The 21804-nt window shown below is 42.5% G+C and overlaps 1 protein-coding gene across 1 annotated transcript in view; it reads right to left on the reverse strand.

Annotated features, from left to right (window-relative positions):
• The window catches only part of CHD8 (chromodomain helicase DNA binding protein 8), a gene marked incomplete in the record, with an annotated part of 4119653 nt that overhangs the window by 1331930 nt on the left and 2765919 nt on the right, over positions 1–21804 (reverse strand). The window contains 1 exon segment of the mRNA XM_044057960.1: positions 9788–9944. Coding sequence (XP_043913895.1) covers positions 9788–9944 — 157 coding nt within the window.

Raw genomic sequence — 21804 nt, forward strand, 5'->3', positions numbered from 1 at the left:
CCTGGCCCACTCACTTCAGATACCCATATCCCCTCTACTTGTAATCTAAGCTACAAACCTGCAATTAATAGGCCAACTAACTCTCTCCTAGTCTGTCATCTCAATATTAGAAGCATTAATAACAAGGTACATGAATTGCATGCACTTCTGGATGTCCACTCCCCTGAGATTGAGATTCTCTGTTTATCTGAAACCTGGTTAAAACCTAACACTAAAGACAATGAAGTGTTACCACCTGGGTACAACATACACAGGCTGGATCGTGCTTCGAGGAAGGGGGGTGGGGTAGCTGTACTCTATAAATCTGAGTTGAATGTCACCATAGATGTAATACAACCTCCTCAGATTAGTAACTCTGAGATTCTTGCCACCAAATTGCAACTTAATAAAAATAAATGCATTAATATCATCTGTATGTACATTCCCCCAGGTAACAATATATCTACATTTGAAGATATCCTGCACTGGTTATCATGTCACTACCCCCAAGAAACCCTACTACTTGGAGACTTTAACATAGACTGGGGCACCTGTTCCTTAGAATCCCCAACCACCCATATTAACCTGCATGCATTTACACAAATCATATCCACCCCTACCAGGATAGGTAAACCCAACCAAAAAGAAAGTATACTTGACTGGGTACTCATAAACAGTCACCCCCAACTGTACACCTCTGGTACCCTCCTTAATGGCCTAAGCGATCACCTTCTCACATATGTAATTAAGCACAAAACCATTAATTCCCAACAACCCTTACTCAGAAAGGTTAGAAACAATAAAAACTTTGACACTGCCAAATTCCAACAAGAACTAAACTCATGTGATTGGTCTATTCTAAAACACCTCCCCTTAGAGGAAGCAGTAGCATACTTTAACAACAAATTCCTTGAGAGCCTTGATTTGCATGCACCTGTTCGTTCAAAGAGAACCAAGGCAAAAACTGCACCATGGCTTTCTATAGAGTCTAAACTCAAAATTACCCTTAGAAACAAAGCATGGGCTTTATGGCGTTCTTCTAAAGACCCTCAAGATCACATTAAATACAGGCAATCCAGGAACGAAACCAAAAAATCAATTTTACAAGACAAAAAAAAAATACTACTGTAATTTACAGACAGTAAATCAAAATAACCCTCAGAAGTTTTGGGCAGGTTTAAATAATCTACTACATCCTGGACAAACTTCAACCCCAATCCCTGCTGCTACTATTGATAAAACCCCTGAAGATGTTTCTGATAGTTTTAACCAATTCTTTACTGAGACAATTCAAGCCCTAGCTAGCCAACTATCTCCTAGCTCCCCTGGTCCTGAAAGTAGCACCCCTAGAAACCTACTTGCGTTCAGCTTCCAACCAGTCGCCACTTCACTTATCCGTACCTTGATCAAAAAATTAAAACCCACTACACTTTCTGTTGATCAACTCCCTGCCGAGTACCTACAAAAATCAGCTGATGCTATTGCTTACCCCGTCTCAATACTAATCAATCGAACCATAGTAGAAGCTAAAATTCCCACCATCTGGAAAATATCCTATGTAATCCCACTTCACAAAGGAGGCAGCTCTACTGAATTCTCCAATTATAGGCCAATAGCTATACTCTCTCCACTTGCAAAGATTATGGAAAAATGTATTCATAGACAATTCATGCACCACCTAATCCAAAATCACCTTATGGCAGACACTTCCGTCCTCATCACAGCACTACTTCAGCCCTCCTAGCCTTTACTAACACCATAAACCATAATCGCAACAATAATTATATATCCTCAGCCCTCTTTTTGGATCTTTCCAAGGCATTCGATATGGTTGATCACCACCTTTTAATCCACACCCTGCAAACATTCTGTCTAGATACTGGAGCCCTCCAATGGTTTCAATCCTACCTGAATGGAAGACAGCAGGCTGTCCTCTGGCAGAACAAACTCTCTAACCTTCTACCTAACACCCTCGGAGTACCACAAGGCTCTATACTAGGGCCCTTGCTGTTCTCCATCTTCATTAACGACCTTTATACTGTCATCCCAAAAGTCAGCTGTATCCAATATGCTGATGACTCTACTCTGATTTGCTCAGCCACATCTCCAGTAGAGTTATGGTCAGCTACCCAGACCACCTTTAATACAATAGAAAACTGGCTTTCTGAACATCGTCTGATCCTAAATCCCAAAAACTAAAATGCTGTTATTTTCACCAACACGTAGGTCTACCGCTTTCACCTTTACCATAAAATCAAATGATGGCACAATAATCTCCCCTGACCCATCTACAAAACTATTAGGTGTCATCATAGACAATCTCAAATTTGACCTACATGTTAACCAAACTATCAAAACCATCAATAAAAAACTAGGGTCACTTTACAGAATAAAAAGCCTTCCTAACCCCTCCAGCTAAAATTGCCATAGCTCGCTCTCACCTTCTTTCAACCCTTCTGTATGCATCCCCTCTACTCTCGAATTTGAACAAGACTGTCCTTAACAAACTCTCAATTTGCTACAACCACATCGCCAGGTTTGCCACCGGGCTGCCTTTTAGGACACATCATTGCATCAATCTAAATCAGCTTGGTTGGCTTGAGCTACCTAGCCTAATCCAGTATAACCAACTGATTATGGCCTATAAAATCCTCTATAATCCGGACAATACTCCTGCACTTAAAAATATTATCACCCCCTATAACAATCCTAGACCGCTTCGATCCTCTAACAAACTACTAATTCAGACTAGCAAAATTAATAACACAGCCGGTGATTTTCTCTTTGCAAACTCTGTAAGTAGATCCTGGAACTCTCTTCCAGCTGATATTACCTTACTTTCCACCTTAGGTCAATTTAAAACTAGACTCCACCAACATTTGTCACTTAACTGGCTATGTCAATGTATCAAGCCTGGCTAACTCTCTGTAGAATGTGTACAAATCTGTTAACCAGTTTACTGTGTAATTTAATTTAATCCTGACTTGTGCTCAGGACTAACTTTAACCTGTGGAACTTGTTTAATTTGCTTACTTATGTAATCTCTGTAAATAGTCGGTTTGTAATATGTAATGCTGTATCTGCTTACCCTTGGAGCTTTTCTCCCCGGGCCTCCGCTGAAAATGGACATGCATCCAGTCGGACTATCCCGGTCAACAAATGTAAAATAAAAAAAAAAATAAAATAAAATTTAACATATTTCATAAATAGCAGCCATAAGTGTTTAAACATACTGCTGTAGTGTAGAATGTAGACAAGTCACTCTCATTTGCTATGCCAGTAGTATAACAAAAACTCCCAAGAAATTTCCCAAGAATCCTTCTCCTTAATTAAATGTTAACTATCTAATGCAAACCTATCCCTACACCCAAAGAGAAGCAAGCTAATGCTTTTCACATCAAAGCAGCTGTCCAACAAAAAAAAAATAATAATTTATAATCGTATTATCCAGTAATACCACAACTGAAATAATATCTTATACAAAGTTACTAAGGATTACTACATATGACAATCTAAAATGTGGTTGGTATACACAGCAATCCATCAAAAAGACCCATCAAAAGCTTGCTTTCCTTTACAAGGCAAAACTTTACCTTCCAAATGCTGCCAGGAAATCTACTGCATTACCATATCTTCTCTCATCACTCCTTTATGCATCATCAATTACTCTAAACATACAGGCCACTCAAACTAAACCTAGAGGCATGCTATAACAAAACAGAAAAATCTGCAGCAAGCTACAGTAAACAGAACTTTCCACAGTCTCTAAAACAAGTAAATGAGCTTGAATTACTACAATGCCTCACGCACTCTCAACTGCATAGAGCTCACAATCTGTATGTCAAACACTCCCCTAAAACTGTGTACACACACACATATATATATATATATATATATATATATATATATATATATATATATATATATATATACACATACATACATATACTTACATATACATGCACACACACCTCTAAAACACTTAAAAACACACACACGCACACACCTACCTCTCACTTGTACGCTCGTCCCAAGTCCAAATGGCTTCTGGAATTAAAATTCCGGACGCAAATGTGGAAAATGAAGACGTAAACCATCGGTCGCATATATGGAGAACACGAAAACAGGTCGCAAGCACCTGTTCCGTGTGAATGACTGGATGCAAATGGCGTTCTTAAAGAAGAACGCCCTTAAATTTTTTTTTTTTTTAATTAGAAGTAAATTAATATCCTGGCCAGCCGATTCCAGGGGGGGTGAAAGTGCACCCCCTTGCACCTGCCTGCGGGCGCCCTTGGGTGGGGTAGATTGTTTATATGCTTTATTACACAGGAACACATTAGGATGGATAGCAGCAGTACAACATATAAACAAACTGATTAACTGACAGGCTACACAGACATGCATACTTACATCTCAACAGCTTACTACAAAATGGCAGTTAGGCTCCCATGTGCTCAGTATTTACACACTTGTGCAACCCTATGGAAAGCTTCTTAAAGGTACACATACACACTGGTCTACAGCCTCCAAAAAGTTTTGTTAGAGATGAAAACTGCTGCCATGACATCTTGAAAGAATAAACCCACAATGCCTCGCAACATAACGTACTATACAAGCTATTGTATTTACATGTTAAATGGTTCAATAATATCTTTCTTCCTAGAAAGGCAAGTTCTCAGCTAGTTTTTGTAGATGGAACACCTCACATTGAAAATTAACCCATGATAAATTAACAGTGAAACCGCAATGTAAATAAGATGCAGCTCGTCTAAAGAGGTAAACGCTTTTTTTGTTTTTTTAATTACCCATTACACTTCGCAGTTGAATGCAAAGCTTTGCACAGTACCTACCATGTTGTCATGGTGTGAGTGTGGTTATAAACACAGACTAAAAAAAAAAAAAAAAAAAAAAAAATATCGAACGACACACTATAATATTTATATTTTTTTGCAAAACCACTTGCAACTTTATTATTAAGTGTACAATAGGAAAAGAAATTAACTGTAGAACAAAGATTTGTACTTACTTATTTGACATTTGTTAATCGGGTTGGTCCAACTAAGCCAGAAGCCCACTTTCAGTGGAGACCAGAGGAGAAAAGCTCCAATTACACAAACTTAACAAATAATAGTTACATAAAAAGGCGTTTACAAAAAAAAAAACATGAACTCTTATATAATTAATACATTTGAGAGATAAAGCTAGAACAGTTTAAAAAAATGTATAGTGGAATTAGATGGGTAAATAGTGAACTAAAAAAGGCAGTACAGTGTTAATATACAAATATTTATAAAGAGAAGGTAGAACATGATATATACATATTTACTTGGATTGTTGTAGCCTTGCTTGTGGAGTTGGAAGAGCAGTGTGATTAGAGTAGAGAAACAGAAGAGCATACAATATTCATAGAGAAAATAGTGGAGGAAAGGGGTGTGGAGGGTTAGGTAGGGTCATGAAAGGAGTGTGGAGGGTTAGGTAGAGTCATGACAGGACTTTGTGTTTACTACGTAGTATTTTACCTCTTTTTTGAAATGCTTAAGGTGGGTGGTAGATCTTACGAATGAGGGCAGTTTGTTCCAGGCCTGGGATACAATCTATTCGTACAATAGTTTTCCAATGTTTTTGTTAGGGTTATAGACATTAAGGAGATGTTGATCGAAGGTAAGGAGAGGATGATTGGGGGTATAGTAAGATACAAGGGAGGACAGGGAAGGGCAGGATGAGGGCTTGTACACTACGGAATGTGTGATTTGGAATTGTGACAGTCAGAGTTGTTGGGGGAATTCTACCCTTGAAGTGTGCTGAGAGAGTAAAGGCAGTGATGAGAGTTATAGGGTAGATTTGTAGCCAATCTGGTTTTGTTTGTTTTAACTTGGATAGTAATGTAGATTGGATGTTAGTAAAGAATGGGCTGCATCGAGAAGTGAGGGTAGGAGGAATGCCTGAGTCAGGGAGAGTTTAGCATTTGAAATAAGGAATTTCTTATTTCTGTACAGTATACCTAGTTTTTAGTGCTTTTTTAAATACTATGTTGGATACGAAGGTTGAATTTTAATTCATCATTGATAATGGTACCTAAAACCTTAGTGTGGGGTTCTGCAAAATGATGGCCTTGTCAAGGGATGATATGACAAAGGTTGATTTATGGTGAGATAGAGGTTGAGGAAGGAAAATCAGAAGTTTAGTTTTTTTTGGATTTAAGATGAGCTGATTATCAGAGAGCCATCTTTGAATGCACAGTAAAGAGTCTTGGGTGAGTGAGTGAAGATGAGAGATATCGCTGGAGATGAAGATGAGTGTAGAACTGTCTGCATATTGAATAAGAGAGGAATGACTGCAAGATGTACCGAGGTTACTGGTAAAGAAATTGAACAGATGGGGGCCCAGGATAGAGCTCTGAGGGACTCGATTTGATGGGTAGGAAGGAGGAACAGGATGTGTGCCATCTGGAAAGGTAACTAGTGAACTAACTAAGAGCGGGCACAGCGACACTGAGATCAGTTAGTTTAGACAGAAGTAAAGTGTGTGAAACAGTGTAAAAGGCTTTTGAGAAGTTAAGGGAAAGACAGGATACAAGTGGGTTATTGTCTCTGGCCTCAGCTACAGTGTGAGCAAAAGATAACAGTGCAGTGGCAGTACTGTGGTTTGGCCTGATGCCATGTTGAGTGGGAGTTAGCAGGTTTTCTTGGAGTAGGAAATTCAGTAGCTGAGTGTGGATGTATTTTTCAAGAATTTTTGAGAGGGGGAAATAATGGCTATGGGTCTGGAATTCCCACCTTTATGAAGTGGGATAGTACAGAAGGATTTCCATACGTCTGGGCACTGTGGCTTCTTGAATGATTCTATTAATTAACAGAGAGAGAGGCTAGGCAATGAATTTGGCAGTTAGTTTGAGGAAGATGGGGGGTAGGTTGACTGCAGAAGGAGAGCAGGGTTTAAGTTTGAAAAGGAGTGATTTGATGCACGCAGTAAAGACTAGTTTACATAAGAAAGGGTTTCTGTTGTTTGGATTAGAAGAGGTGGGGGGTTAGTGTGAGTAACGTTTTGGATATTAACTATGAATTAATGGTTGAGAAGGGTGGCAGTTTCTAGTGGGGTATTATATGGGAAAGGGGTGGGTGTGGAAGGGTTTCCTGGGTGAAGAAATTTGTTCATGGTAGACCAGAATGTTTTTGGATTGGAGTTTCTGTTGAATTGGGTGAGTTGCAAGAGTCTTCTCTTTATTAATTTATGTTTTGGAAAGGTTCCAGAGTTCTATGTAGTTTTGGAGCAGTGATGGAGACTTGGTTTTAAACCAAGCTTTCCAAACACACACTTTTGTGCATAAAGGACAGAGTTTCGTTAGAAAGACTGGGGCATAATTAGCTTTAATTCTAATTTTACTAGTGGGGGCAAGGGAGTTAAAAATATCAAGGAATATTTGGTTAAGGTTTTTGCACAGCCTCGTTGAGAGGGAGGTACCGGAGGAAGGACCAGTTGATGTTAGATGGTCTGGAGTGAAATATGTTGGCTTTAAAGTTTGGGAGTTTATGGCAGTCTCTGTATAATTGTGTTTTAAGTGATGGGACAAAGTATCTTTGTTTGTGGGTGGGAAGATGATCACTCAGTGTCAGGTAAGGTGCAGGGATTGTGGTACAGGTTAGGATAGTTTGTAAGAATCCAGTCTAGGATCGAATTAGAAGAATAGGTTTTGTGTATGTGTGTGGGTGATCTTACACGTTGGTAGAAACCATGTAGGTTAATACTGAGTTGTGGGAAGTCTGACATTAATTTGGACCAGTCAATACTGATGCCTCCAAGGATGACAGTTTCATAGGATATGTTGAGGGAGATGCAAGACAGAATATGCGCTGCGCAAAGGTGGGGATATTATTGCCTGGAGAGATGTATATGGACACTATAGAAACATTGTTGAGCGTTTAGGTGGGAGTTAAGAATAAGTAATTCAGCAGGGTCAAAATTTGGTATAGGAATGGGTAGAGGTGAGAAGTGGAGTTGGTCAGAATAAAGAATGGCAACACCTCCACCTTTTTTTTGGGATTCTTTCTGAGTGATAAATGTTATATCCAGGTGGTAATATTAGTAATACGAAGTTTAAACCAAGTTTCGGATAAGGTCAAAATGTATGGGCAAGTGTGGGCAATCCAAGTGTGGAGTTTGGTGGTTTTGTTGGCGATGCTCTGAATGTTCACATCGTTGACAGTTAGGGTCTTAGGGGAAGAAGTGGTAGGGGTGGGTTGGAGAAAGGAGGGGGAATGGAGAGTGGTGTTGGGAGATGGGGTAAGGGGGCCAGGGTTGGGGTGGATGTCTCCAGCAAGAAGGAGAGTAATTGTGGGTTTAGTAAGCAGAATATGGTGAGGTTAGCCAGTGTTGTGCTTTACCTTTGGTTTGCAGGAGAGAGAGGTGTACTGAAATACTTTATAATTGTGAAGACAAATGCTGGATAAGTTGTACACAGATGGCAGACTGTGTATGAATGAATGGTGTCATTAGAAGTGAGGGTGTGAGTATGGGTAGGAGACAGATATGGGCAAAAGAGTTTAGTGTAGTATGAGGTTGAGACTTTGAGAAGGATGAGAAGTGGGATGGTTAAACAAAAGTGGTGCACTGCGAGGTGTGAAGAGCTTAGGAGAAAAGGGAGGGAGAGAAATAGGGGATGTGATGCAATGGTGTTTGATAAATACGAGTGTGTTTGAAGGGGGAGTGGTTAATGGTAGGAAGTGGAAGCTGATTGGGTGTGCAATGAAGGAAGGGGTGTGGTGGCTAGAGTATAAATGCAAGGATAGTGGGGGTGGATGAGAATGGTGGTATGGCAGGAGAGCGGAGTGATGCCAAGCACAGCAAGGGTGGTATGGTAGGAGAGCAGAGAGAGCCCAAGCACAGCGAGGGTGGTATGGTAGGAGAACAGAGTGAGCCCAAGCACAGCGTGGGTGCACGGAGCAGATTGAACCTGGCGGCCGAAGGCTTCAAAGAAAACTATCAGCCAGGAGGTTCAGTAGGTCAGTGTGAAAAAAAAAACAATAACCAGACTACCATAAACTGGCTTGGAAACTAGGTCAGGGCCAAAAACATTGTCAGAAATAACACAAGAAAAGGTCAAGAATCTGTTTGGTAGGGTATCAGACAAAGAAAATGGCAGAGAGATGGGGGGGCTTATGAAGGGTTTTTCCAGAGGTGTGCACACCACTTTATGTTGAAGACAACTACTATATTATAACTTAGTAGAAACTGCTATAAAATGAACATAAATAACCAACTTAGATTTAACTACAGGCAACATATACTGCAGCACAAGCGCAACAAGTGCTGTGTTCATGTTCCATGAGAAGAGGGTATTTCTTAAGCTTTTGATGTAATTGTTTCCTACCACGCAGGACTCAGGTGAGGACGAAAGTCTTGAGAAGTAGCAAAGAGGGTGGCGAGCACACCTGGAAGGGGGCTACAAAATGATGGCAGAGAGCTAACACAGACTAGTAGATCATTAAAGATGCGTCCAAACATCAACAATACACTTTAATGGAATCCTTTGACGGATGGCTCTCTTACCAGTCAATATTACAAGTTTAAGATCATAATGTAGACCAAGAACTTCTCATTATGTGCCCTTGAGTGGCACAGGCAGGAAATCTATGGCATTCTGCCAGAGTGGCACAAGCAGGAAATCTATGGCATTTATGGCACTCTGCCAGAGTGGCACAAGCAGAAACTCTAGGGCATTTATGGCTTTTTTACAATCTGCAGACTTAAGAACAGTATCATTTGCAATTGACCAATTGACCATCTAACCCAACAAGCTCCCGTCACATACTTGTTGCATTGGTGCTTGAGGTGTTTCTTGTAGCTGGCATCAACAAACAGTGTTTCTGGATTGTACTTGCGGACCCAGTCTGCCTTGTGGATATCAAACGTACTCTGGCTCTTCACTTTCTTCCCTTTCCGACCTCTTGGGACAGGGATGGACAAACCTAAAATATTTGAGAGAGAACACCAGCTAAATTCACAGTTATACAGCAAAAACAGAAACAATACTTGAAATCCTCTGACAACTCATCACCAACTATTAGTACCCAAACTAAAGAAAAGCAGGACAAAGTCGCCCCATTTTGACAACAAAACAAACTATTTTCAAAGTGCAAAACAGGTAAGGACTACTTTCGCCTTTAAATTATCAGACATTATCAGTTGATTTGACAAAAGAACACTATTACATGACAATGAATAAATACATAAAAATTACATCTGTATCATTTTAAGAGTTTGTAAAATCAAGAGGGCATGCAAGCACATGGGCAGAGAGAGTTAGGCATTTATATGCATTTACCTGCAACCCAGGCACAGGACTGGACTATGGCGGGGTAACACAAATCAGAAAAGAACAAAGATGCCAAAGTCCACTCTCCTTTGGAAAGGAAGTGGGAATGGCCAACAACATGGCCTCTTTATCAAACAATAGGAATTCGTAATGGCACTGCATTTACCTGCAAGCAGAATGGCCAAATAAGGAAACTGCAACAGAAATCGTATGCAGTGTACATGAGAAAATGCTCGCTGCGGCAGCACTGCAATCCACAAAACCTAGAAAATAAACGCCACTTTCAGGTCTCGGAATCCCTCCATGCTGCATAATCCCTCCCCTTTGATAAAAGGGGGAAATTACAATCGACATTATGGGAAAAATACAACAATGGTGACATGAAAAATAGATGATATGTGAATGTTGAGAACATGTGACTTCTTCCTCTCAGAAGAGAAGAATTTAATGGGCTGACCAATTTCCACAGCCTGTGTTGATCTCCAGAGTTAAACAATGCATGTTGACTTGCATTAAATGGATTACAAAACACCACCTGTTTAAAACCACTAGAACTGTTTACTGTGCAGCAATAATGTTTAGAAGAATCACTTTTCAGGCACACAATGGAAAGCCACTTTTTGAAAAACTACTACAAATGGTGCAACAAAGTGACATGAGCAGCAGAAGTGTAACGGTTCACTGCTGCCACACACTAACACACTGGAGGCAAGAAGGCCAGGCTGAACCCACTGATGGAGTAAGCAGATTTCAGGTCATAACCTGGGAAGGATGCATCTAATGTGCAAATAACTATGCATGTGCTACAGAAAAACTCCAGAATGAAAGCTTCTCTCATGGAGTCTTCAGATGCAAGTGGATACTCTACAAATGAAGTTCTGCCGGGGGCATTGCGGGGTACACATGGGCTCTGAACAACTTTGCTGTCACGGACATCCTCTGTAATTAGTGTTAAGCAAATTCCCTTAGTAATGTCATCCTTTTAGTGGGATCAAAGCCCTGGAGTACTCCGTTTACAGAGGGGCTCAGAGAAAGGTCTTGGATATACAAGCTGCAGTTGGGGAGACTAAGTGAATTAAGCCTGAAAAAGAGCTGCCTTTTGCCTTCTGGTGAATCTCACAACAAATCTTAGCATAGAATAAACAAAGTGGATAAAAACGCTCAGGAGCAACCCATCCCAGAGCAAAGTCTTCAGCATATATATATATCCGCGTAAAATGCAGTCTCCAGCAATAAAAGTTTTGTAATATACGAGTACACCAGACTAGTTGGACGTTCGAGTGTATTCACTGTTACAGTCATCACATTTGGATTATCTGCCTGCAGGTAGCTCTCAGCCAGCCTGAATACCAGAGTCTTCGGATTTCTGCGTCGGATGCTGTCACTTCTTCCATGACGTAAGGTCATCAGGGGTATAAAACATGCAGCCGAAGGCATTACATCAGTTTTTCTTGCCCCAGATGTCAGGTGCCCTCACAATAGGAAGCAATTATATGGTATGGTACACTCCCATCAAAAAGCAAATACACATGAAGTCAGGGGGCTGGAAGGAGGGTAACCAGAACTGCAACAGTGAATACACTTGAACATCTACATTTATGATAAGTGTACACAACTGTACTATGTTCTTTGTGTTTCACTGTTGCAGTCATCACATCACATTTGGGTTGATTCCCTAAGTTAAGGAAGGGAGGAGATGGTTAAAGAGCATTAGGGCCAGCTATTAAGCCCTGCAAGACTGCTGTGGCAAATCCAGCTCTGGATTTAGAAAAGATAGGCAGGTGGTAATACTTGGTGAAGGTGTGTACAGAGCTCCAGGCAGCAGCTTCCAGGATGTCCCTGGTAGGGACTCCTCTGAGAAATGCCGTAGAGGTAGATGCAGCCCTGGTAGAATATGATCTTATCCCCTGTGGGGTAGGTTTTCCATGGTGCTTGTAGCAGAAATTAATGTAATGGGCTATCCATTTGGAAACGGTTTGCTTTGAAATGGCCTTCCCCTCTGCCCCTGCAGTAAAGCCAAATAGCAGCTGTTCAGATTTTCTGAGGGGCTTAGTCCTGTCCAAATAGAATCTAAGTTCTCTGTGCACGTCCAGACAGTGTAGTATCCATTCCCCTTTGTTTTGTAGATTAGGGAAAAAGTAGGCAAATGAATGGACTGGTTTAGGGCCACACTAGACACCACCTTGGGCATAAAGGAAGGATTAGTCCTGAGGGAAACCCTGTCCGCATGGAAGATAATGAAGGGTTCCCACTGCCATGAGGGCCTGTAATTCAGACACATTTCTTGCTGAAGTGATGGCTAGAAAGAAGGCTGTTTTCCAAGAAAGGAATTTCAACTCGGCTGTTGCAGCTGGCTCAAAGGGGGGAAAGTTAGCCTTTCCAATACAAAGTAAAGGTCCCAGGACTGGAGTGGGAGCTCTCCTGGGGGATCTTAAATTTTTGGCCCCTCTAAGGAATTGTTTTAGCAAGGGGTGAGAGAAGAGGGGTGGCTCAGTATTATAATGTGCAGAAATGGCAGAGGCATGAATCTTAATTGACGAGAAGGATAGGCCCTTGTGGAGCATTTCTGTTAAGTACTCTAGAATATGAGGTAAGCTGGGCACCGTTGTGCCCAACCCCTGAGCCTGGCTCCAGGAACAGTATCTTTTCCACTTTTCAGCATAGGATTTTCTGGTACTAGGCCGCCTTACCTCCAGAATGACATCCAGAACCTGCTCACTGAGGGATGCTAGAGAAGAGCTCAAGGAATTAGCCAGGCTGCAAGGTTCAGGGTTTGAAGCTGTGGGTGCAGAATCAGGCACGCCTGCTGGGAAAGCAGGGAAGGGGACTGAGGCAGGTAACTTAGGGGCAGCAGTGTCAGACTGTGCAATAGGGGGTACCAGTGCTGGCATGGCCAGTCTGGTGCAATCAGTATTTTTCTTGGCTTGTCCTGTTTGACCTTTAGTAGAACCTTCGAGAGGAGAGGCAGAGGGGGAAAAGGCATAAACCAAGGGGCTTTCCCAGGTAAAGGACAGGGCATCCACTTTCCAAGCTTGACTGTGGGGAGTTCTGGTGCAGAATTTGTTCAATTGGTAGTTCTGAAGGGAGGCAAACAGCTCTACCTCTGGGGTCCCCCCATTTGTTCATCAAGAGCTTGAATATCTTGGGTTCTAGTTTCTATTTGTGTGGGTCCATGAGTTTTCTGCTCAAGAATGCCAGTGAATTTAGTTTGCCTGGCAAGAATTGAGCTTGTAGGTGTGCTTGGTAGCTCAAAGCTGTGCTCCACAGAGCCATGGCAAGTCAGCAGAGAAGGTAGGAGTGGGTTCCCCCTTGCTTGTTTATGTACCACATAACTGTGGTGGTGTCTGTCTTTACCAATAGTTGTCTTGGAAGAATAAGGTTTTTGAAGGCTGTCAGAGCATTCTGTACAGCTAACATTTATTTATTTATTTGCAATTTAATTACCGGGGAAGTCCACTGGGCCAACTGACCCATTTTCAGTGGAGGTCCGGGGAGAAAAGCTCCAAGATGCATTATACAATTTAGATACAAATCTTAGTTAATATTAAAGATCTTATGTAGAATAGTTACTCATAAATGCATTCAATATCATGCATGGTTAAATTCTTTAAGCTTGAAGGTAGGGATCACAGTTTCATTTGAGGAAAAAGGATATGGGTTAGGTGTGGAAACAGCTTTTTGATTGAGCTTGTAGGTGCGTTTGGTAGCAGGTGCATCTGTCTTGGGTTCCATTTGCCCTGAATGCACTGCCCTGCCATGTGAGCCCCCATGCATAGTCTGATGCGTCTGTTTAGGGTTTGGGCGGCAGTGGATAGAGTGAAAGGGAGTCCCTTGTTGTGGTAGCAGGCCTCTGCCCACCAAAGGAACTCTGTCCTTAGACAAGGAATGATAGGAATCATTGTTTCCAGGTCCTGAGAATGTAAGAAGGTCATGAACCCCAGAGCTTGCAGTATTTTCCTTGCAGATAGCTGGGTTTTTGTGGCTAATAGTTTGAAGTAGTTTGTCAAATTAACTTGTTTCTCCGGAGTGAGGAATACCATCTGGGAGGTTGTGTTCAAGCTTGCTCCCAGGAATACAATCTGTTGGCAGGGTATTAGGTGAGATTTATTTTCGTTGATGGTGTACCCCTGTGAGGTTAGAAGTTTCTTTACAAATGCCAGGTGTTGTAATAGCAAGTCCTGGCTTTCTGCCTGAATCAGACAATTTTTAAAAAACTAATTGGTTAATCGACACTTATAGATAATGACTTCAGTGACGTGAATGTATAAATATGCACATCAATTAAGGATTTGAATGTCTGAAGAAGTCGCTCAAATATTGAGCGACGAAAAGCGCTTAACGTTTACTTGAAATAAACCTGTGTGTTTTAGTCTTCAGTGACGCGTTGGACCACTTTTTGGTGAATCAGACAATCGTCCAGGTATGGGTAAAATCTGAATATTTCTCTGCCTGCAAAATGCAATGGATGGAGCTAGACACTTTGTGAACACCCTGAGCGCAGTAGATAAGCCAAAGGGAAGTGCAGAGAACTGAAAGTGCATGGAGCCCACCCTGAAACGTTGGTATTGTCTGCAGGATTCTCTTATTGAGATGTGCAGGCAAGCTTCCTTTAAGTCTAGGGTTGCCAGCCAGGCATCCTTGGCTAGCACAGGAAGAAGCTGTTGAAGCGTTAGCATTTTGAATTCTGGAACCACCAGAAAGGTGTTGAAAATAGAGAGGTCGGGGATAGGATGCCAGGAGTTTTCTTTTCTGGGTACCAGAAAAAGTCTCGAATAAAAATCTTGTCCTCTTAGTTCTGCTGGGACAGGCTGAATAGCCCTGATACTAAGAGCGAGAACCTGCTATTGGGCCTCCACCCACTGATTTGGGGGGAAGTCTGGCCAACCAATTCGGGTTGGTGTGGAAGTGGAATCTATATGCTCGGGAAACTATGTTCAAAACCCATTTGTCCTGGGTAATGAGTTCCCAGTTTTTTGCATGCAGGGCAAGCTTTCCTCCTAAGGGAGCAAGTAGTTAAGCAAGGCTTGGAAGGGTTAAGGTTAAGTCATTGTGCCATTTTTCCGCAAGGGGGTGTGGCTTACTACTCCTTGCTTTGGAAGTGGGAGCCCTCCACTGCTTAGATCTCTGCGTAGCCTGAGACTGAAGTCTTGCTGGTCTGCTGTTCCTGGTTTTGGACTGAGAAGGCTGGGAAGGGACTGGAAAGGACCAGTTCTTTAAAGGCCAATGCCTACTGAATCTGGGAGGCTGTACTTGAAGAAAATCTTTAACAGTTTTCATAGATGTATCTTTTTCCTCCATCCTTTTGAGGACTTCCTCTGCTTTGTTGCCAAAAAGGTGGTCTGGGTTTAAGGGTGCATCCAGCAATTTAGCTTTAATTTGATCTGGCAGGTTTTGTTCCTTAAGCCAAGCATGCCTTCTAAGTACAGACACAGTGACAGCAGCCCTGCAAGATGCCTCTACAGCATCAAAACCACATTGCAAAGTATGTTTACCAACTTGTTCTGCAGAATGCATTAAATCTTGCAAGTCTTTGTGTTCAGCAGTCAGGAATCATCATCATTTTCTGTTTAAGTAGTCCCATAATATGCTGCTGATACTTCAACATATGAAACTGGCAATTTAAAGCCCTAATGGCTAAAGTAGCAAAAGTGTATACCTTCTTACCTAATCTGTCTAAGGCTCTAGAATCTCTATCAGAAGGGGTAGGAATTTTGGCAGCAGTAGCCTTAATGCCTTTGAGTCCTTGGAAATCTGTCTCTGGTACTCTGTAGTATGTGTCAGGTTTTCTGGGAGCTGGAGGTAGTGTGTCTGGGGTAAGGCTAGATTCCAAGAAAACATCATCTACAATAGGCAGAACAGGAAGGATAACTAGAGGTCTGTGTTGAGGCAGGAGTAAGAATTCCCCAAGTCTCTTTTTGGACTCAGAATAGTCCTGGCTTTCCCAGCGGAAATGCTCCCTAAGGGTATGCAAGGTTTCGCCAAAAGAAAAATCTTCTGGAGGGGAAGCAGAGGGAATGGAATCCACTGCATCAGAATTCTCATAAGTAGATAAGGGCAAATCCTGGTAATCAGAAGGAGCAGAGATATCAGATTCCTGATTGGAAGAATCAGAAAGAAAATCGGTTCTAGGTCTCTTAGGGGGAAGGCTGGCTTCCCCTAATTAACGTAATAAGGTGTTCAGCCATTCTGCGTATTTCTTTTTGAGGCATATGGGCCTGTGTCAGTGGTTTGGTCGTCTGTTTTCTAGGTGTAGTGCGAGTTTTAGGCCTGAGGAATTCAGTACTTCTAGTTGGAAATGATGCCGTCAGTTTAATATGAAAGTCTGTAGGCCTGAATACACCCTCAGAAGTCGGTGCCTGCACAGCGGCTCTGGACCCATCCAAGGTAGAGACATCCGCAGGTTCCATAGTCAAAGAAGCATCTCGCTGCATACCGGACTCCAAATGGGTCTCAGTAGAGGCCTGCGAATCTGTAGTAGCGGGTATCAGGGGCTGCAAAAGCGCCTGAGCACTGGCGGACTGGCGACTAGCTTAACGGAAGCTTCGTCGGCAGTTTTGGACCTATGCGGTCTGTCTCTGTTTTTATCCTTACTTTTTTTGGAAGATCGGTAGTCGGATGGCTTAATGAAGCCATTTCAGAGTACGGAGATCGAGAAAGTACAGTTTTGTACCTACCATAAATGTAGATGTTCGAGTGTAAACTGCTGCAGTCATTACATTTGGGTTATCCTGCCGTCAGGCGGTTCCCCAGTCGGGCTGAGTTCCAAAGTCTTGGTCCGGCGTTGGTTGCTGTCGCCTCCTCCCTGACTTCAGTGCGCCAGGGGTATATAAGATGCAGCTGATGCCATTTTCTTCAGTTTTTCTTGTCCCAGATGTCAGGTGCCCCCAAATAGGTAGGCAATTCAAATTGCTAGTAAAGTATACAAAAGAAAAGCAAATAACTTTCAGTTACCAGCAAATACTCCCCATAGGTAGTGAAGGGTAGAAGACATAGGTACGTACCAACAAGAGGGGAAGGAGGGAGGGTAACCTGGACTGCATCAGTGTTTGCACTCAAACATCTACATTTATGGTAGGTACAAAACTTGAAGGCTTACTGTTGCCGAGGCGCTAGAGGAATAAAAAAAACCTTTTTCAGTGGCTGCTGCTGTGTGGTTCGTTTTTGTGGTGAAGCAATTTTGGTTGGTGTAGTTACTTCTACAAAACTGTACTATGTTCATCGTGTTACACTGCTGCAGTCATTACACTTGGGTGGAATCCCAAAGCTGAGGTAGGGTGGCTGGTTCTATAAGGCATTAGGGGTGGCTAAAAGGCCCTGCAGCACAGCAGTGGTGAAGCCAGCTCTGGATTTGGAGTATAAAGGCAAATGATAATGTTTGCTGAAGGTATGCACAAAACTTCATGTTGCTGCTTCCAAAATATCCTTGGTAGGTACTCCTCTGCGGTAGGCAGTTGAAGTGGCTGCTGCCCTGGTGGATTGAGATCTAATGCTGCTAGGTACAGGTTTCCCATGGTGGGTACAGCAGAAACGTATACAGTGCCCTATCCATTTTGAAATAGTCTGCTTTGAAATGGCTTTTCCCTGTGCTCGTGCAGCATATGCTACCAATAATTGCTCAGATTTTCTGAAAGCTTTGGTTTTGTCCAAGTAGAAGTGTAACTGCCTGTGAATGTCCAAAGAATGCATTAGTCTCTCCCCTTTATTCTGTGGTTTTGGATAAAAAGTTGGCAAGTGAATAGTTTGGTTTAGAGCCACACTTGATACCACCTTTGGCATAAACGTAGGGTTAGTTCTTAAAGACACCCTGTCCTGGTGGAAAATGAGGAAAGGTTCCACTGCCATTAGTGCCTGTAATTCTGAAACTCTTTGTGCTGATGTTATTGCCAGTAGCAGAGCAGTTTTCCAAGAGATATATTTTAACTCTGCTGTGTTAGCTGGCTCAAAAGGAGGTAAAGTTAATTTTTCCAAAACAAAGTTGAGGTCCAAAGTTGGAGTAGGTGCTATACTGGGCGGTCTTATGTTTTTAGCCCCTCTGAGGTACTATTTTAGCAAAGGATTAGAGAAAATTGGTGGATCCGTGTTGTAATGAGCAGAAATGGCAGAGGCGTGGATCTTGATGAATGAAAAGGAGAGGCCCTTGTCCAGCATCTCAGTTAAATATTGTAGTATCTGAGGAATGTTTGGGACAAGAGGGTCAAGGCTGTGAGCCTGGTTCCAGGCACAGAATCTCTTCCATTTATCCGAATAGGCATTCCTGGTACTAGGCCTTCTGGCCTCCAGAATGACACCCATAACAGCTTTGGAGAGAGGCACTGCTTGCTTGACTAAGGAATTTTCCATGCAGCCAGGTTTGGGGTCTTTAGCTGGCTGTGAAGTATCTGATTGTTGTGCTAAGTCAGCAGATGTGGAATTTGAGGCAAAATCCAGGGTGGTTCTTGTGCTAAGTTCTTTAAGATTGGACACCAGTGCTGGCGTGGCCAGTCTGGTGCAATCAGGATCATCTTTGGCTCATCTTGCCTGGCTTTTATGAGTACCTTTGGAAGGAGAGGCACAGGAGGGAAAGCGTATACTTGTAAGTTTTTCCAGCTGAATGAGAGGGCATCCACTTTCCATGCTTGTGGATGGTAACTCCTTGTGCAGAATTTCTGTAGCTGGCAATTCATTGGGGATGCAAACAGATCTATGTCCGGGCTCCACCATTTCTGTGTTATTTTGAATATTTGTAGATTCAATTCCCATTCGTGGGGATCCGTGATGTTTCTCCTTAAGTCATCTGCCAGTGTGTTTTTCTCTCCTGGCAGGAATTGTGCTTGCAGATGAACTTGGTAGTCTAGAGCTGTGTTCCACAAGGTCATGGCTTGTCTGCAGAGGGGGTAGGAGTGTGTGCCCCCTTGCTTATGTACCACATAACTGTGGTGTTTTCTGTCTTTAGTAATAGTTGTCCTGGATGCTGCAGGTCCTTGAAAGCTATAAGGGCATTTTGTACAGCTAGCATCTCTTTTTGATTGATGTGAAGATGCCTTTGTTCTGCGGGCCACTGACTCTGAATACATTTTCCTGACATGTGTGCTCCCCAGGCGTAATCCGATGCATCTGTTGTCAGTGTTTGCCTGGCTGTGGGTTGAGTGAAAGACTGTCCCTTGTTGAGGTGACAAGCTTGAGCCCACCATCGAAACTCCTGTTGAAGGCAAGGAATTAGCGGTATAACTGTTTCCAAACTTTGACATGTTGAGACCATACACTCTTTAGGTACCATTGTAGTTTCCTCATATGAAGTCTGGCATATGGAATTAGTAGTATGCAAGATGCCATGTAACCCAAGGCCTGCAGAATTTTTCTTGCAGAGAGTTGGGTCTTTGTTGCCAACAATTGAAAGTATTGAGTCAGTTGTCCTTGCTTCTCTGGCGTGAGATAAGCCATCTGGGCCGTTGTGTTCAAGTTGGCACCCAGGAATATTATTTCTTGTGAGGGCACTAGTTTTGATTTATTTTCGTTTACTGTGTACCCCAGGCAACTTAACTTTTTTACGAATGCCAGATGCTTTAGAAGAAAGTCCTTGCTCTCTGCTTGAATCAGGCAGTCGTCCAGGTACGGATAAATTTGAATTCCTTTCTGTCTGCAAAATGCAATTACTGGTGCCAGGCACTTTGTGAAGACCCTGGGCGCAGTAGATAAGCCAAAGGGCAGTGCAGAGAATTGATAGTGCATTGAACCAGCTATGAATATGAGGTATCTTCTGCAGTTTTGTCTGATAGGGACATGCAGGTATGCCTCCTTGAGGTCCAAAGTCACGAGCCAAGCTTTCTTGCCCAGCATGGGAAGAAGTTGCTGTAGTGTCAACATTTTGAATTTCGGAACATCCAGGTAAGTGTTTAGAGAAGAAAGATCCAGAATGGGCCTCCAGGCTTTGTCCTTTCTGGGCACCAGAAAGAGTCGAGTAAAATCCTTGTCGTTGCTCCTGTGGTGGTACCTTTTGAATAGCTCTCATGTCCATGAGTGCTGTAACTTGTTTTTGAGCCTCTGCCCATTGATTTGGTGGCATATTTGGCATTCCTTTTAACCTTGGCAGAGTGTGAAAGTGGAACCTGTAACCTTGAGATACAACGTTTAGAACCATTTGTCTTTGGTGATCCAATGCTAATTGTGATAGAAAAGTGCCAGTTTTCCTCCTAAGGGGGCTGCCAAGAGAGAGCTGTTTGGCAGCTGTAGTGGGAAGTTATTGAGGCTGCTTTTTATATGGTTGGGGCCTGTCTTCCCCTTCCTTCTGGCCTGGTGCAACCCATTGTCGAGGCCTGTAAGGACCTTGTGGTTGACCTCTACCTCTTGGACGTCTCTATCTACCCCTTTGAGGTCCGTCTGTAACTGGAAAGGACCAATTCTTTGTTGGCCAATTTCTGCTAAATTGAGGAGGCTGAACCTGTAAGAAATCCTTCACCGTTAGCATAGATTTTGCAATATCCTCCATCTTCTTTAATACCTCTTCTGCTTTAACTCCAAATAACACATCCCGCTGCAAAGGTGCATCCAATAATTTTGCTTTAACATGATCTGGTAACGTATGTTCTTTTAACCAAGCATGCCTTCTAATGACAGAGCCTGTAACTGCTGCTCTACAGGAGGCCTCTAAAGAATCAAAACCACATTGCAAAGTATGTTTTCCCACTTGTTCAGCTGCATGCAATAAGTCCTGCATTTCTTTAAAATTAGGAGGATTTGAATCTGGAAGCATTTTTTGTTTCAACTAAGACATCAAAAATTGCTGATATTTTAGCATGTGAAACTGGCAATTTAAAGCTCTCATTGCTAAAGTTGCAAACTTACATACTTTCTTTCCCCATCTGTCTAATGCTCTGGAATCTCTGTCAGAGGGAACTGTTTTTTTTCATGATGAGGCCTTAATCCCTTTGGGTCCCTGAGAAATAGTTTCAGGGTCAGCAACAGGGCTTTTATACTGAAATTTGTGAGTCAGGGACTCTGTAATATCTGTCAGGTTTAACTGGGGCTGGAGGTAAGGAGTCAGGATTTAAGCTGGATTCAGTATACACATCATCCACAATATCTAACACTGGCAGAATAGCAAGGGGTCTGTGTTGAGGTAATAAAAGGAAGTCTCTGGGTCTTTTCTTGGATTCTGAGTAATCCTGGCCTTCCCAATGGAAATGCTCCCTCATGGTATGTAAGGTTTCCTCAAAGGAGTAGTCCTCAGGCGGAGAGGCTGATGGAATTGATTCCTCAGCATTAGAATCCTCATAAGGGGGGAAAGAATATCCTAGGTCTGAGGATGAATCTGAAGAAATGGACACCTGGTCGGATGAGTCATAGTCTGCATCCTGTCTCGGCCTTTAATCAGTTTAATCAGGAGGGGGATGGGACCCCCAGATCAGGGTGATGAGGTCTTCGGCCATTTTGAGCATTTGTTTCTTAGGCATGGAGGCCTGTCCTGGAGAAAGCTGCATTTGTTTCTTTGTTTTTAAGGGAGGCTTAGACGTAACAGAGGGTTTAATGCTTAACTG

Source organism: Protopterus annectens, chromosome 16.part0 (assembly GCF_019279795.1).
Source record: "Protopterus annectens isolate FY-2018-M chromosome 16.part0, PAN1.0, whole genome shotgun sequence".
Classification (NCBI taxonomy): Eukaryota; Metazoa; Chordata; order Ceratodontiformes; family Protopteridae; genus Protopterus; species Protopterus annectens.